Source organism: Artemia sp. Qi Xiang Cuo, chromosome 1 (genome assembly GCF_049724085.1).
Source record: "Artemia sp. Qi Xiang Cuo chromosome 1, ASM4972408v1, whole genome shotgun sequence".
In the NCBI taxonomy this organism is placed as follows: Eukaryota; Metazoa; Arthropoda; class Branchiopoda; order Anostraca; family Artemiidae; genus Artemia; species Artemia sp. Qi Xiang Cuo.
This window is the reverse complement of record NC_142794.1, coordinates 30,187,808-30,206,627: the sequence shown is the minus strand read 5'-3', so window position 1 is coordinate 30,206,627 and position 18,820 is coordinate 30,187,808. Positions and strand designations below refer to the sequence as shown.

At 35.9% G+C, this 18,820-nt stretch overlaps 2 protein-coding genes across 2 annotated transcripts in view; one reads left to right on the top strand and one right to left on the bottom strand.

The window, feature by feature from the left end:
- The window catches only part of LOC148956195 (polypeptide N-acetylgalactosaminyltransferase 3-like), a 122,897-nt gene that overhangs the window by 71,512 nt on the left and 32,565 nt on the right, over window positions 1-18,820 (bottom strand). The window lies entirely within an intron of this gene.
- On the top strand, window positions 5,021-17,022 carry LOC148956196 (cuticle protein CP14.6-like). Its single transcript, XM_089094456.1, has 2 exons — window positions 5,021-5,084; window positions 16,537-17,022. The coding sequence occupies exons 1-2, from the start codon at window positions 5,076-5,078 to the stop codon at window positions 16,909-16,911; spliced, it is 384 nt and encodes a 127-aa protein (XP_088950582.1). The 5' UTR covers window positions 5,021-5,075; the 3' UTR covers window positions 16,912-17,022.

The window sequence follows — 18,820 nt, the reverse complement described above, 5'->3', positions numbered from 1 at the left end:
GTGCAGCTCACCCCTCCATGCAACCCATCCCTCTCAACACCCTTTTCAGCCATTTCTTTTTAAATTGACAATACTTTCCAATCGTTACTTATGTATCATACAGACATAATCAGCAAGGAAAAGCTAGGTCAAGCCACAATTTCATTCTATCGTTTCTTTTAAATTAAGATATTTAATACTTTCTATCACTGTGCAGTTTAAACGAAATATCTATTAAGTATCGGAGTCCATTCTTCGAATTATTGATGCAAGCACCCTATACTATAATTACATGTGAGATATTTTTATCCATTGAAATACCTTTGAACAAATATGTGATCGCAAAAAAATTACAAATCTCGTAAACTAAAGAAGTAATTACCCTTTTCAAAAACATTAGTCCTTCTATTATTGAACCCATGAAACGATACCAGTCTTAAAGCATCACACCATCTCGCTCATAGTTCCAAAAATATAATACATGTAGCGTTCGTAGTAATAGTTTTAAAAACCTATTAGTCAAGTTAAAAAAAAAAACATACTAATCAACTTACAGATGAATGACCACGGATTTAACCTAAAAAATATTCAAATCCTAATCACCAATCAAGTTATACTCATTCCTCTTGGCAAAGGTGTAATGACCAGTAAAATAGGACTACCAGAAAAACCTGTTTGGTACGGGGGCGTTGTAGAATTCAATAGATGGACTATACTCATACCTCCATAGAGCGGCGGTAATAACGTAAAATTCCACTATAGCACCTATAGACATCCTCGGTAAAATCCGATATGTAACCTAAAACAAAGTTTTTCTGCATTCCTGACACTCTTTCCCATGAGAGGCTCCTCTTATACCCCTAAAATATTCAAAACGTGTATCAAGAAACTCTAGCTTTAAGGAACAATTTTAATCGATGGTTCAAAGTTTGAAACAGGGTTAGAAAATCAAAATGAGTGTTCAAACGTTATTCAAAGCGTTTAGAAATCCTTGGAAATGTTGAGCCATATTATTGCACAAGAAGGTTCCACAAAACACATACTGATAAAACCCTGACATAAACAAGGAATTCCAGCGTTGTCTTGGCGTCAACGCGTTTAAACAATAGCATATTTTTCTTTTCTTTTCATCAACGGGCTTTTAAGTTAATCCGTTTTTTGGAAATAATTTATGAAAAATAGAAAATTCTATGAAAAATCTAATTGGTTCAGATTAGCGGTAGCGAAATCTCGGCACTAGTAAAATCTCATTGTGAATGTGAAAGGATGTTTAGGCATTCAATACTAAAATGCTGCTTCTCGGTTTGCCTTTACTTGTTTCAGAATTTGATGTTTATCTAAAATTTGTACTAGGATGGTAAATTAAATTAAATAGCGGTTACTCTGCGTAAACAGAGGGGAAATGTGAAGGAAGGTGGGGTCTAAGGGTGCGGCAATGTCTATCGTATAAAGGACAATTCATATTCATTTTAAGTTTCAACGTCAGTCTTTACTTTCATTACTTTTACTTTTTCAACTTAATTTTATTTGTATTTAATTTCGCTTTTATTCACGGTGACACGTTCAGGGATTAATTTCTTGGTCAAAAAGATCATCAATATTTTGTTGCGGGAACAGGCAGGGGCTTAGGGCCCAGAAATAAGCCACAAACACTTTTTTCCCTCATGAATTTTAAACTTACGGTCGCAAGTCCTTGGATCAAGGGCACTACTGCGCAAATAATTATTCAAAGGACTTGTCCCTTTGAAATTGGTCCCTTCCTACAACAAAAGTGGCTCAAAAAAGGAGATTTTTTTTCGATTTGCCTAGGAATTATATAAAAATGTGCGTTAGGGAGACCCCAATGGAGAAGGAAAATAAATACAAATTTGCTTCCCTGAAAATGCAGCGAAAAACTGCAAGAAAAGTGGCAAAAACATTTTCCCCATAGACTTCAAATGGAAGGGACTATCTAACAAACTTAGAAGGGGACTCACTCGATTCAAAATTATAAGTTCTTGTGTCCTTTTTAAAGGCCAAAACCTATTGGAGGAAAATCAACCTCCCTCTAAGTTCATTTTCTGCTATCCAACCCTCTTTTAACCCCTACGATATCGAATAAAATTTGAAGATATCTGTTTTGTTCAAAAAATTCGAAATGTCTAATAGGTTTGCCTTCGGTATTGATAGCCACCCATACAGCCCCAGTGGTAAACTTTATCTTACCTTGCTTTGATATATCATCCCCAGAGTCATAAGAAATTAAAATAAATAAAAATATAAAAATAAATGGTATAAGATAATCTACACCACATATTCTCGCTATACTTTGGAAAATTGGTAGAACACACCAAAATTCCTTTTTTTCTTCATTATTTTTATCCTTAATACTTTCTCTGCGGGTTCTCAATTTTGCATCTGGGGAGGGTTTTTCACAATGGCTTTATCCAGAGGAAAATTTTCAGGAGGTATTTTTGGGGTGAATTTTTGCATTTGCCGCAGGGGGGGCGGGGGTATTTTACGAGGGAATTTTTCCGCAGGGAAATTTTACAGGGGGGATTTTCGGGGAAATCCCCCTAGCACCATGAGATTGTTCGGAAGATATGGTATTACATAGGCGCAACAACTGTTAAGAAAGGTCTTTAGACATTTTGTGCAGTCATAGTATATTCTATATGACTATTTTCACCGTATTTACACCTTCAAGACAAGTCCTTCAGATAAGAAACAAGTGAAAGGGATATAACTCTCTTAAATTAGAGAAATAACATTTGACTCGGCGTGCAACAAGGGTGCAGACTAGTGCAGAGGGGTATGGCAGCTTCCCTCTTATTTCAAAAACAGCGGTTTTAACAGCTAGCGATAGCTTGCGAAAATAAGTACTGGACAGGAAAACAGCTGAGCTTGAAATTGTTGTGAAAATCTAGCTTCAAGAGGAGAGGTCTAGAATTAAATAATAAAAAAAAACACGAATAAAAAACAAACGGTTTTCAAATGGAATTGGAGAGCTAGGTCGAAGCTTGAAACAAACAGAAATTGTTCTATATTTGAAGGGTATTGCCAACCTTCTCTCCCCCCCCCCCCCACTGTCTATGCTAAACTCTTACTCTAAAATTATTCCAAACAGAAGGATTGCGCTCCCTCCTCAATATCTTGCTCCTCACGCTAAAATTTTTAGCACTTTTAAAAAAGTAAACGACCCTTAACCGTTAGCTTAAAAAGTTAACTAAACGACCCTTGTGTTCCAGGAGTCCTCTTAAAAATTGGGACAAACAGTCGAATTTTAGCATAAAGAGCAAGGTATTGAGGAGGGGGCAATCCTCCTGTTCGGAATAATTTCAGTTCGTTCTGAATTTTAATGTTGCTACTTGCTTTCAGTTAGAAAAACTTGTATTTTTTATTTAATTTCTGAACGTTTTTCCAATAATACCAATAAATCAAGCTCACGCTCCATGACAAATTCCCTCCCCTCAGGGGAAAATCCTCCATGTAAAGTTCCTCCCACGTAAAATACACCCCCGTAGAGTTCTTCCAGGGAATTCCATTTTCGCTGAATCCCCCCCCCCTTCCGTAAAACTTCTAACAGAAGGTTCAGCCTAAAAAACTCTCCTTAGCACGCTTTTATTTGAAAGAGACTAAGTTCTAATCGTTTTTCCGATAACTCTGGAAATCCCGCCTTCCGCGGAAATTATTTCCCAGAAATCCAAAAACACTGAAAATTTCCTCCCGACAATTTCCCCGGAACATGTCAACTTGCGAAATCTAGCAGGCAAAGAGAAAGTAAGACACACGAAAAGAATTTCGTATAGGAATTCTGTAAAATCCCCCTAATGTAAAAATTTCCCCTGGAAAGTTCACCCTCAGAAAATTTCCCTCCACCTGGAAAATTATCCCCATGAAAACTCACCCCAAGCACAAAATCCCCCCCCCGAAATGTCTATATGCTTCCCAATAACAAAAACTATACGTAAACAATGGGCAAATTTTAATAGCTTAAAGACCCATCCACAGGGGCTGGAGGGGGGGGTCATATTCTCTCCAAAGGCATAGTTTTGGGACTTACTGAACAGAATAGCTATCTCAAAATTTTGATCGGATGATTTTAGGGAGATACGGGGCATGGGAGGGAGGCTAGTTGCCCTCCAACCGTTATAGTCACTTAAAAAGCGCACTAGAACTTTGATTTTTTTTTTCTAAAGAACCCTCTCCCGATACTCTAGAACCATTGGCTTGATACAATCACCCTTAGAAAAAAATAAAAAAAATAAACAGGCATCCGTGATCATTTTTGTGCAAAAAGCATAAAATTCCTCATTTTTGCCAATATGAAATGGAAACCTCTATAGTACGGTCTTCTGATACGCTGCATCTGATGGTGTAACTATCATTAAGTTTCTTTGACTTTTAGAGTTTTCCTCCTTTTTCAAAAAATAAGCAAATTTTCTCAGGCTCGTACCCTTTTATGGGTAACACTAAGCTTAATATATCTTATATATTTGGAGTAAGCATAATAAGCCAATTATTTTGATCTGTTTAAAGATATCAAAAATTCCCTTTCTTAGAAATTCGGTTACTATTGAGCCATGTCGCTCCTTACTTACAGTTCTATGCCACGAACTGTTTGATATGTGTAATCTGTTAATTCTACTTTTCAGAAAATTTGAAAGGCCATCAGTAAATAAAATACCGGCAATCGTCAACCGGCTACATTTTTGTATTCTAAAATACTTTCAGGAAATCACAAGCCCAAGTTCATTGCACGGAGCAGGGGGTTTAAAGGGGCGGCTATCCCACTAATCCATAGGACAGTATCTGTTCATTTTTCTTAAACTTCTCCTCATATGTTCATTTTAAAAAAATCTGATTTTTTTATATACATGCAATGGAAAAAACATAAATAATTGTATAAATATTTCTTTTAAAAAATTGCAATTGCTGAGTAATGCTGAACGTCGACCAGATTCGCAAACACTGGACTTAAGGTCAGCGAGAATATTTCTAAGGACTAATTTATGATAAAGTGAAAGGATATAGATTTACTTATAAGGCTGAACCATGAGTCCATAACAGTAGTAGTTCTCGTCTCGTGTTCAAAGAAGATTACGTTAACAATCGATATGAAACTAGTAAGTTTTATTTATTGGTTTATCCTCATATTAATAATAAAAAGGTAGCAAATTAACCATTAAAGTGACTAGAGTCTTTAAAATAAAATCTATAGAATTATGTAAGTACTGTACAAAGCAAAACTAATCACAGTTGCATATTATGACCTGGGGCTGACCCAAGTCATGGATGAGGGGGCTCACCATTGCACAGTCTATGAAGAACTTCTAGGTAAAATCTGAAATATATATATATATATATATATATATATATATATATATATATATATATATATATATATATATATATATATATATATATATATATATATATATATATATATATATATATATATATATATATATATATATATATATATATATATATATATATATATATATATATATATATATATATATATATATATATATATATATATATATATATATATATATATATATATATATATATATATATATATATATATATAACCTAATGAACCGTTTTCGACATTCGTGACACCCTTATATCCCTTATACCCCTAAAATATTCAAAATGTGTATCTTTAGGAAACTCTAGCTTTACATAGCAATTTAAATCGGTGTTTCAAAGTTTCAATACGTTAAAAAATCCTTGGAAATACTGAGTCATGCTATCGCTCAAAAAGGTTTCACAAAACATATACTAAAAAAAACGCGGGATTTGCATTTCCCGGCGTTATCTTGGCGTCAACACGTTTTAACGATAGCATATTTTTCTTTTTTTCAGGAAGATACTTTTAAGTTGATCCTTTTATCGAAAATAATTTCGAAAATACAACTGATAGTAGGTAATTTTGTGTTTATTTTGAGTTCTAAGATTATAACGCTCTTCCTCCATCCCAGTAAATTGAAACGCTTCCTATTTAGACCCTCCCAAGAAGTTACACTTTCTCTTAAATTCTTCCTTGAGACCTCCTTCACCCCGATTGGGGGACGACTTGCTTTTATTGGGGAGAGTTTATCAAAAATAAGAGTCGAGCTATTGCCCTCTTTAAATTCTCAAACCCCCGAGAGGCAAGTGCGTCAGTTGCCCTTACTAAAAACAATACAGAGATTTGATCACATGTCTTTTTTGCCATACCCATTAAAGAAAAATCAAAATACTAATCAGATTGATTAAAAAAAAAGGCCAGAAGTTTCTTTTTAAGCAAAGAGATTTGCAATAATCAGATTAGTTTTACTATTTTAACATATCATTTTTTTAAGCATCATTTTTCTTTTAACCCCACTGTTCAAAAATATATAACTGATCCATAACTGATACTTCACAATACATTTAAAATGCCGATTGACAATTTTTAGGCAATACATTTAATTTTCAGTAATATAGATCGAACGGTAAATAACATTGATTTTAACAACATTCAGAAATGAATTGTATTACAAATATTTTCTTTTGTACTTAATATTGAAAATTAACATTGAAATTACAATAAAATTTTGAACTGATGAGCTTTCAGCAATTAATATCATTATACATCAAATATTGAGTTTAATTTATTAGTTCTTTGTAAAATTAAGACGAATACAGTTTCACTACAGACAAGAGTTTGAATACTGCCCCCTTCCTTAACTGTAAAAACCTAAAGCCTACTGCGTCATTGCCGCTTCCCTGAAAACAAATTATCTTACAAATATTCTCTATTCCAGTTCTTACAGCATTGAAAATGAAAATGAAATTACAGTGAAACGAAATCTTGAACTGATGGATCTTTCAGCAAGTAATACCGTAATATGTCAAATATTCAAAATGACTTTGTTTATACTTTTCAAGACACATATAGTTTTCAGTAAAGCCCCAATGACGCAGTAGGTTTTAGACTTTTATAGTGAGAGAAGGAGGCGATACCAAGACTCTTGTTTGTGGTGATTTTGTTCGTTTCAAGCTTGATTTGCATATTCAAATTAAGTTTCACTCGTTTTAAGATTTATTTATTCATATACATTAGTATATATTGTATGTTTGTTTGCTTTGATTGTTTATTTAATTTCTGTTCGTTTTGGGTTTCATTTAGAATTCAATAGCAAAATATTTTTATTCGTTTTAAGCTTGATTTGCATATTAAATTTCAGCATTACTTACTTTAAGATTTATTTATTCATTTATATCCATTTATATTATTACTTGTTGTATGTTTTTTTGTTATGATTGTTTATTTCATTTCTATTCGTTTTGGGTTTCATTTATTCTTTAATAGTAATTTCTGGTCGTTTTGATTTCAAATTTTAACAGGTATTTGTATGTGCTTATCTTAATTTTAAAATGGCCTTTACTTTTCTTTAAAAAACTTCTTTTTCGGAAATTTTTTTTTTAATTAATTTTTGCTCGTTTTTGATTGCAAAAAGTTTCAAGTTTTTGAAAATTCCTTATTCCAATATCAATTTTTTTTCAAAATCAAATGTTCATCAAAGTATCAAAACTAGTATCAAAGTAACAATGTCAAAGTAAAAAATGGGTTTGAGTCAACCTCGGAGTTTTTATTGTATCATGTTTGAACTATTTTTAACTAAAGGGCTATGTCAAAATTTTTATCGGATGGGTTTGAGGAAAAAGTGCGGGGGGGGGCTAATTGTCCTTCGATCTCTTTTGACTCTTTCAAAGTGAACTAGATCTTTCCATTTTCAATCAAATGAGCCAACTCTAAAGTTTATACGAGCATTCCTTCTAAAAGAACCATATATGCCTCCAGGGCATAACTTACAACGCCTGTCCCCGCGCCCTGGGGGGGGCTGTGTCGACCCCGGTGTTTTAATATCTGACGTTTGAACTATTTTTAACAAAATGGTGACCTCAAAATTTTTATCGGACGGGTTTGGGGAAGAAAAAGGCGTGGAGGGTGAGGGGCTAGTTTTACTCTGAACTCGTTTGACTCTGAAAAATTGAAATAGAACTTTTAATTTCCAAGCAAAGGAGTCCTCTCTGAAGTTTATACCAGCATCTCTTTCATAATAACCATATACGGCCCCAGGACACACTTTACAGCGCCTGCCCCCCGAGCCCTGGGGGCTATTTCTGCACAAGGGTTTTTGTTATCTCACTTTTGAACTATTTTAAAAAACCGCTATCTCAAAATGTCTATCGGATGAGTTTGGGGAAAAGGGCGCGGGGTGGGGCTAGTTGCCCTCTGATCTCTTTTAGCTCTTAAAAAGCGAACTAGAACTTTCAATTTCCATTCAAAAGAGCCCTCTCTGAAGTTCATACGAGCATCCCTTCCATACGAACTTGCAACGCCTATCACTGGGCCCTGGGGGGTTGTGTCGACACCGGAGTTTTTGTTATCTGACCTTTGAACTATTTTAAACAAAATGGCTATCTCAAAATTTTTATCTGAAGCATTTGGGGGAAAATGAGCGTGGGGGAGGAGAGTTGATCCTCTCAATTCCAATTCCAATCAAACCCTCCAATCAAATCATTGACCCTCCTTCAAATTTCAATCAACTGAGCCCTCTCTGAAGTTTATACGAGCATCCGTTCCGTAACAGCTATATATATGCCCCCGGGCATAACTTACAACACCTATCCCAGGCCCTGAAGGATTTTGTCATTTCCGCTATATCTTTGAAGCATTTTGAAACAATGGCTCTCTCAAAGTTCTTACCGATGGGTTTGAGAAAAATAGGGCGTGGAGGGGGGAGGGGGTAGTTGCCCTCCGATCTCTTTTGACTCTTAAAAATTGAACGAGAACTTTCAATTTCCAATCAAATGAGCCCTCTCCTAAATTTATACGAGCATCCCTTCCATAAAAATCATATATGCCCCCAGAGCATTACTTACAACACCTGCCCCGGGTCCCTAGGGGTTGCTCCGACACAGGAGTTTTTCTTATCTGACATTATGAACCATTTTTAACGAAATGGCTATCTCAAATTTTCATCGGAAGGGTTTGGGGAAAAAAGGATGTGGGGGGGGAGGGGCTAGTTGCCCTCGGATATCTTTTGACTCTTAAAAAGTGAACTAGAAATTTCATTTTCCAATCAAATGAACCCTTTCTGAAGTTTATACGAGCATCCCTTTCATAAGAACCATATACGCCCTCAGGACAACACTACCAACGCCTACCCCCGGGCCCAGGGGGGTTGTGTCGAGACCGGAGCTTTTGTTATCTAATTTTGAACTATTTTTAAAAAAAAATTGGCTATCGTAAAATTGGTAGCGGATGGGTTTGGAGAAAAAAGGCGTGGGGGGGGGGGGCTAGTTGCCCTCCAATCTCTTGACTCTTAAAAAATAAACTAGAACATTCAATTTCCAATCATATGAGCTCTTTATGAAGTTTATACGTACGAGCACCCCTTTCATTAGAACCATACATGCCCTCAGGGCATAACTTAGAACGCCTGCCCCCAGGCCCTGGGGGGATGTATTGACACCAGAGTTTTTCAAGTTTGACCTTTGAACTATTTTTAACAAAATGGTTATCTCAAATTTTTCCTCACATGGTGTTTGGACAAAGAGGCGTAGGGGGAGGAGGGGTAGTTGCCCTCGGATCTCTTTTGACTCTTAAAAAGTGAACTCGAACTTTCAACTTCCAATTAAATGAGCCCTCTCTTTTGTTTATACAAGCATCCTTTTCATAAGAGCCCTATATGCCCCAGGGCATAACTTACAACGCCTGCCCCCAGGCCCTGGCGTGTGTGTCGACACCTGAGTTTTTGTTATCTGAATTTTGAACTATTTTTAACAAAATGGCTATCTCAAAATTTTTATCGGATGCATTTGGGGAAAAAAGGCGTGGGGCGGGGGCTGGTTACCCTCCAATATCTTTCAACTCTTAAAAAGTGAAAAGTAACTTTCAATTTCCAATCAAATGAGCCCTCCCTGAAGTTTATACGAGTATTTCTTCCATAAGAACCAAATATGTCCCCAGGGCATAACTTACAACGCCAGCCCCCGGACCCTGGGGGGTTGTGTTGACACCGGAGTTTTTGTTATATGATCGTTGAACTATTTTTAACAAAATGGCTATCTTAAAATTGTATCGGACGCATTTGGGAAAAAAGAGCATGGGGGAGGGCTAGTTGCCCTCCGATCACTATTGACTCTTAAAAAGGGCCCTAGAACTCCCAATTTCCAACCGAATGAGCCCCCTCCAAAGTTTATGCGACGACCGCTCCCATATGAAGCGCCTCTGGGGAAAACAAAATTAATAAATAATAAAACATTGGAGCCATATGGCCTTTACTATTGGCAACGCTATAGAGTTACCTCTGATTATGTTCATTTCAGGTTCCATTTATTCATTCCTATAGATATCATACCGATTAGGTTTCATCAAATCAATTCATTTCTTTCAAAATCATTCAAGTTATTAAAAAGTACACTTATCCTTATGCAAATTAACAATTAAACCATTAAAACGTTATTCCATTAAACCATTCACTTGATGGTAAGACTCTAAGATACCTAACCTTATTTTGATAATCAAACAGTTCATGTTAACAAACTGAATGTAAAAAGCAAAACGGCTCAATGGTAACCGAAACTCTAAAACACAGAATTCGGGTATCAACAGATACATGGAGCGAATCAGATTTCAATGACGATTTAACATATATAATTTTCCTAAAGGTTAGGTTAATTAGTCAAAAGTTACGTACCTTAGAATATTTGGCTGATTTTCGAAAAAAAGGGGGAAAGACCCCCAAAGGGTTATAGAACCTTAATGAAAATCACACCATCATACTCAGCGTATCAGAGAACCCTACTGTAGAGGTTTCAAGCTCCTATCTACAAAAATGTGGAATTTTCCATTTTTTGCCAGAAGAAAGATCACGGATGCGTTTTTATTTGTTTGTTTTTTGTTTTTTTCTTTTCTTTTCCCCAGGGGTGATCGTACCGACCCAGTGGTCCTAGAATATCATGGGAGGGCTCATTGGAACGGAAATTAAAAGTTCTAGTGCCCTTTTTAAGTGACCAAAAAAAATGGAGGGCAACTAGGCCCCCTCCCACGCTCATTTTTTTCTCAAAGTCACCCAATTAAAACTTTGAGATAGCCATTTTGTTCAGCATAGTCGAAAATGTAATAAATATGTCTTTTAAAATGACTTAATCCCCCACAGTTCCCAGGGGAAGGGCTTCAAGCTATGAACTTCGCCCATTGCTTACATATTGTATTGGTTATTGGGAAGTATACAGACATTTTCAGGAAGGATTTTTTCTGGTGGGGGGGGGGGGGCTGGAGGAGGGGGGTTACTCGGGAGAATCTTTCCGTGGAGGATGTTTGTTTGGGGTAAGGGACATTTCTATGAAGGGGGCGCCGGATTTCCAAGCTTTATTTAAAAAACGATCAGAAATTAAATTTAAAAAAAAACAAATTGTTTCAACTGAAAGTAAGAAGCAACATTAGAACTTAAAACGAACAGAAATTATTACATATATGAGGGGGTTCTCCTCCAAGTCAATACCTCGCTCTTTACGCTACAGTTCTTTTTTTTTAGTGCTTTCAAAAGAGCTATCTATTCTAATTAAACGGCCTTTGTGATTCAGGGGTTTGTGGATTAAAATTTTTTTAACTTTTAACGTAAAGAGCGTGGTATTGACTAAAGGGAGAACCTCCTCATATACGTAATAACATATACGTAATAAAAAAAAAAACAATAAAAAAAACAAGCGATACGGCTCAATAGCAACTGAAACTTTTAAAAGTGGTATTTCGATGTCAATGTATTTATCAAGATAATGTGCTTATTGTGCTGATTCTAAATATATAAATTGTATTAGGTTTTATTGTTCATCAAAGGTTACGAGCCTAAGCAAATTTACCCGATTTTTTCAAGAAGGGGTGGACGTCCCCTACAAGTGAAAGTATTTAAATGAAAATCACACATTCAGATCCAGCGTATGAAAAAACCCCTTTTACAAAGATTTCAAGCTCATATCTGCAAAAATCTACAACTTTGTATTTTTTGCCAGAAGAAAAATATACGAATATAGAAGTTCGTTACGTAAGTTAATTTGTAAATTACGTCAGAACCAAATTTAGAGACAGCCATTTAGCAAAAGAAAAGTGAAATTTTTATGCAAATTTTGTTTTCTTATTCAATGACGGTGAGCCAAAATAAAAGCTGCATTAACTAAAAAAAGATCAGAAATAAAATAAAAAAAAACGAGTTTTTTAAACTGAAAGTAAGGAGCGACATTAAAACTTAAAACGAACAGAAATTATTCCATATATGGAAGGGGCTTTCCCCACCTCAACGCCTCGCTCTTTACGCTAAAGTTTTTTATTGTTTTAAAAAATAAAGTTGTGAGACAGAGTCAAACTTTAGCGTAAAGAGCGAGGCGTTGAGGAGGGGAAAGCCCCTTCCATATACGGAATAATTTCTGTTCGTTTTAAGTTTTAATGTCGCTCCTTACTTTCAGTTTAAAAAACTTGTTTTTTTTTATTTAATTGTAAACCAAAGACTGTCAGGATCAAAACAACATACTAGAGTATATAGTAGTGTTGTAATTGAACTTAAAAGTAAAGATCGTCATCTAGTCATGTTTATGGTTAATAAAAAGCCAAAGTTTAGGAAGGGTGAATATGAAGAACATGTACTATATATACAGGTTATGTTCATATAGATTATTCATATAGATTGTTAATTTCAGGTTCCGTTTATTCATTCCTATCAATATCATATCAATCAGGTCATTTCTTTCAAACTCATTCAAATTATTAAAAAGCACATTTATCCCTATGCAAATTAAGAAGTAAACCATTAAAACCTTAACTCAATGATACATGCATATTCATTAAATAATTACTGATCGTTATTACATTGTAACGAAAGACAAAACATTTATGTTCACTACTCTCAAGAACTTTGTGGCTTTTTTGTGGCACCAGGGTCGTATCCAGGATTTTCTTTTTAGGGGGAGGGGTGTGTTACAAGATAATTTTCCTCGGGGGGTACAAAAAAAACTTAAAAAACACATCAAAATGTGTTTATATTCATTTGTGTTACGTTTTTTTATGAGTCGGACAAACATTTTTTTTTGGGGGGGGGGGGGTTTAAAGCCCCTAAAACCCCTCTGGATACGGCCTTGTGCGTCACTCTGCACAATCGACTATTATAAGGAATATGCAAATTATCGTTAGACCCATTTTACGTTACAAACTCAAGATAAAAAAATCAAGCTGTAATATTAACGAGGTCTTAGCTTAATTACTTTTGATAGAAGGGTGACAGACAAAATTACCACATCATTGCTTTTGACAAAAGGATTCGTTGAGGATACCGAGGCTTTGTCGAAGGATAACGAGGTCTTAGACTCTGTTGATAGTGACAAGCCATAGAGTAAGTAAATGAAAAAAAAAATTTTAACTGAAAGTAAGGAGCGACATTAAAACTTAAAACGAACAGAAATTATTCCGTATATGAAAGGGGCTGTCCCCTCCTCAACGCCTCGCTCTTTACGCTAACGTTTTTTATTGTTTTAAAAAATACAGTTGGGAGAAAGAGTCTAACTTTCTCACAATGATGGGTCTTGATGGGTAGGACTAAACTTGATGAAACTTATATATTTGAAATCAGCATAAAAATCTGATTCTTTTGATGTATCTATTGGTTTCAAAATTCCGTTTTTTACAGTTTCAGTTACTATTGAGCCGGGTCGTCCCTTCTCACAGTTCATTACCACGAACTGTAGACTGATATTAGTTTCCGTTCGTCTTATTATATTAGTTTGACTTACTATGTGCCTTTATTTCTATTCGTTTTAGGTTTTAATTTTGCTAATCACTATTCCCCTAAAATCTATTTTGAAAATTTCTTTTTAAATTAATGCTGATTTGCGAACTTCTCTTCTTATGCAGAACTTCACTTATGGGAATGTTATTTTCCACTGTTTATAGTATCTTATATATTTGGTCAATGCTAATTAGTGCATTATTTGGAACTGTGAGTTATTATAAGTACGGTATTGTTATTGATGATCAGGGTTTTCGGGTGGTAGTTTAAACCTCCTACCTCCCCCCCTGGATACGGCCTTGTCTACTAATATATAATTTTGTAAGTAACTTATCTACTTACTAGATTAATTTAATTTTACTCCCTAGTAAATTTTTAAAACATCAAATTCTGAAAGGAGTAAAGGCGAACAGTGGAGCAGCATTTTTGTATTAAATAGGCCTACCTAAAATCTCTCATAGTTTTTGCACCGAAACACTTTTTTCACGTTCACAATGAGATTTTACTAGTACCGAGATTTTCCTAGCGCTAATTTGAACCAATCAAATTTTTATAAAACTTTCTGATTTGGTGAAAAATTATATGAAAAATTTTGACTGGCTCAGATTAGCGGAGGTTAAATTTCGCTATTGGTAATATCTCATTATGAATAGGTATCATAGGCAGCGCGCTAGCGCTGCCTAAGTAAAGAACGATGTGGACACAATGTTTTTTTTTTTTTTCTCCATACCCGGGAACTTCGTATCGAGGGATTTTTCGTAGAAAATTCTAAAAGGGATCATTCGAATGAAAAATGCAGTGGCTAGTGCCCTTTTTAATTGTCAAAAGTGATTATATGGAAACTAGCCCCCCCCCCCCCTCACGCCCATGATTCCCCCAAATACATCCAATCAAAATTTTGAGATAGCCATTTTGTTCAGCGTAGTTGATTTCCGGATAGAAAATATTTTTTTGAGGAGGACACTCCCCCACAACCCTCAGGGCAAGGGTTTTAAGTTATACCCTGGGGGCATATAAGGTTTTTATAGAAGGCGTTGTCATAGAAACTTCAAAAAAGGCTCATTCGATTGGAAATTCAAAGGGCTTGTGCCCATTTAATAGTCGAAAGTAATTGGAGGGCAACTAGCCCCCCCCCCCACGCCCCTCATTTCCTCAAACACATCCATTCAAAATTTTGAGATAGCCATTTTGTTCAGCGTAGTTGATTTACAGATAGAAAATATGTTTTTGAGTAGGACACTCCCCCAGAGTCCTCAGGGCAAGGGTTTTAAGTTATGCCCTGGGGGCATATAAGGTTTTTACAGAAGGCGTTGTCGTAGAAATTTCAAAACAGGTCGTAGAAATTTCAAACATGTTTTGGGGTGTTCCCCCTTTTTTCAAAAATTGGGCAAACTTTCTCAGGCTCGTAATTTTGGGTAACATTAAACTTGATGAACATTATCTATTTAGAATTCAGAAGCGCATCCAGGATTTTTGTTCGGGGGGGGGGGGGGGTTACTAAATTTTTTTAGGGGGGGGGGGGTTACATAAAAAACCTCAAAAAACGCATACAAAATTTGTTAATGTCCATTTTCGTTACGTTTTTACGAGTCGAACAAACAAATCGAGGGGGGGGGGTTCAAACCAGGTAACCCCCCCCCCCTGGATACGGCCTAGTTAGAATTAGCATCAAAATTCGATTCTTTTGATATATCCATTGTTATCAAGAATCTGTTTCTTTGACTTTTGCTTACTATTGAGCCTCATCGCTCCTTACTTACAGTTCGTTACCAGGAACTGTGAACTGTGATAAAGTGACTAGTCCTATGCAGAAGAATAACACTGCTTCGGTTAGTAGCTGGTTACGTATTAATACAGGAGTAAAGCAGGATTTTGTTCTATCCCCATTTATGTGGATTATTTTGATGGACTTCACCTTAAACAACAAAAGAAAGGCAATGAAAGAACATGAAATCAAATGGGGAGAAAAATTTTCCTTGATTTAGATTGTGCTGATAATTTTAGCATCCAATATGAAAGTGTGAGCAACATTAATGAAGTTTTAGAGGTTCTGCGAGCTCATGGTGCTAAAATAGACTTTAAAATTAATGTTGAGAAGTCTAAGTCATTAAGGCATGAAATAAGTGACGTTAGGGAACGAAAAGATCGATCAAGAGGGCAGCTTCAGTTACCCTGGTAGTATCACAAGCAAAGACGGTGGATGCCGTGACGATGTTAAAAGTAGAACTAGCGAAGGCTCAGGGTGCTTCTCCACAGTTAAAAAAAAGTTAGGAAGAATAAGTATATAAGTCTGCGAACCAAGATTAGAATATTGGAAGCTACAGCGGTGACAGCGGCCAAATATGGCACTGACTGGGCGTATTTCAAACAGTAGGCAGTACGAAAAGTGTGGTTCAATCCCGCTTTCTAGGGCTATAATTAGAGAAAGGTTGAGATGGTTAGGGTACATTCTGCGAATGAAGGATGACAAATTGCCAAAGATTTTCCTTTCCGGCCAACCGTCTAGGGCTAAATGGAAAGCAGGCAGTCCACGGTTGGGAGGATATCATAAAGAAAGGTTTAAGGAAAATGGGAACTTCCTGGGAGGGTGTAAAGAGGGGGATTTGAATAGATTGAGATGGAGTCACAGCGTGCGTAGCTGTGTTGGCCTCATGCGGCTTGGTTCTGCAGTGAGTTGTTAGTAGTAGTAGTAGTAATATGACTCCGTACATAGGCATGACTAGATATTCACAGACAGTAAGAATCGTTTCTTTTCCAGCTTCTTAGTTTTTGTTTCATTGGAGCAGCTGCTGTCCATTCAGCGAAACTCGGGAATGACGAAAGAGGAGCATCGGTTATACGTGATGATTTCAACCTCAATCCAGAGGATGGCAGCTATAAATACGCAGTTGAAACAAGTAACGGTATTAAGATACAAGAAAATGGAAGACAAGTTCCAGTTGGCAAAGAAATTGGAGCTTCCGCGTCTGGGAGCTACGCCTACACAGCTCCGGATGGGACAGAAGTGACACTTACGTACATAGCTGATGAGAATGGCTTCCAGCCTAAAGGGGATCATCTTCCAGTCCCGCCTGAAGTTCCTGACTATGTGGTGAAGCTTCTTGCTGACTTGGCGAAAAGTAGAAAAGCATAAACGGACATTAAAATAAAAAGTGAGATACGTACTAACAGCGAATCATGCTAGTATTTTTTAAAATTATTTTATATTTTATATAATACTCACGAATACAACTTTTATACGTCCTATTAAAACTGAATTTGATTCTAGTACTCAACCAAAACAAAGGTCATTAGAAAGAAACTATTATAATCCAAATGAATCTCAAAGGGCCCTTCGATTATCTTCAGAGATCCATTCACGTAGAAAGCATTAACCATGCGATGTAAATGGAAACTTCGATAACAAGAAATTTTTTAGCAGAAATGTAAATGGGTACAAAACAGGGGTATGAAACCAAATCAAACTCCGATACTATCAAGAATTGAAGGGGAATTTTACAATGGGAGGTAAAATAGTCGCCACCATTTCTTTGGAAAAGAAATATTGAACATAAAACATTGTAAAGGCTCACATGTAAAATTTTGGCGTACTGACATCTTTTTAACAATGAAAATACCTTAAAGGCAAAAAAGAAAAAAGAAAACGTCACTCACAGGTAAGCTTGTGTCAGAATCCCGTCAAGACTACTTGAGACTATATTTATATTGTGTTATTTTTCACTGTTATTATTTATTATTCATTTTTATCGTTTGATAAGCATCATTACCATTACCGCTGATCTCGCAATAATCTCTGTTCATAGTTGTTACTAAATAAGTAATTACTAAACTGACAAGCAATTCATCGGCATTGAAAAACATGAAAGAACAAATTCGAAAATAAAGTCGTGACATAACATTTACTTGTTTTGTTATCCAACCGGCTGTGATCAAAACACAACTAACCACTGTATCTAATCATTCATTTTATTCTCTTCTGCAACACATATATTATAGTACAGTATATTTGACACGAAAAACCCCGCAGGGCCATGGCCACAAAAAAAAACATACAAAAAAAGAAACCTACAAATACAACTAACAAAATACAAAAGCAAGTGAAGAATTCAATTTATACTTTTGATCAAAAGGATTAAAGCACAGAAAACCATTCAAAACACTAATACAAACAAACAAAAACAAAGTCACCACACAACACTCTCACGATGGGTTACACGTACACAAATAAACAGAGCCAGATTCTAAATAATAATAAAACACCCATTTCCCCAGCAATTTTTCCACCCAAGGTTCGCCCCCCTCATCCAATCCAAAAAAATTCCTTTCTCAAGACCCTTAACCCTTCCCACTTCCCCAGAAAACACATTAAATTTTCCTCCCACTCTCCACACATTGGGCAAGTGTAATGATACCTCTTTATTCTAACCCTTCCCAAACATCATCTTCTTCCCCCAAGTGACATAAAATCCCCTGTACAAGAAATTGCTAGCTTAATATCCTCCCTAGACAGCCCAAATCTATAATATACCTCCTCTCCCCATGCCTCTTTTACCCTAGAATACAACACAAGAGAATAAAACGTTCTGATCTGTCACCCCCACTTCTATATTTCCTGATCGACTAAAATAGAACATTTCTATTTGGACACCTCTCCCATTTGCCTACCCCTACCATACCCTCTATTCCATCCACCTGACATTCGCCGATATATTCAATAAAAAACTTACAAAAACAATTTAAAGTTTTCGTTTCAGTTACTCAAGCTAACCTACACGGCAGATAGGTTAAAGTAGCTAAAATAAATGCTAAAGGAATAATATACATTTCTAGTTTTCCTTCTTTTAACAAAAGTCAATTGGGAGAGAAAATTCAAATTTTAGTGTAAACAGTGAGAATACGGGGAAGGAGGTGGGATCTGAGGGTGCGGTAATGTCCATCGTATAAAGGATAATTCATATTCATTTTAAGTTTAAACGCCACTCTTTTCTTTCCTTACTTATTTTTTTTTTTAGTTTAATTCTTATTCGTTCGTAATTTCACTT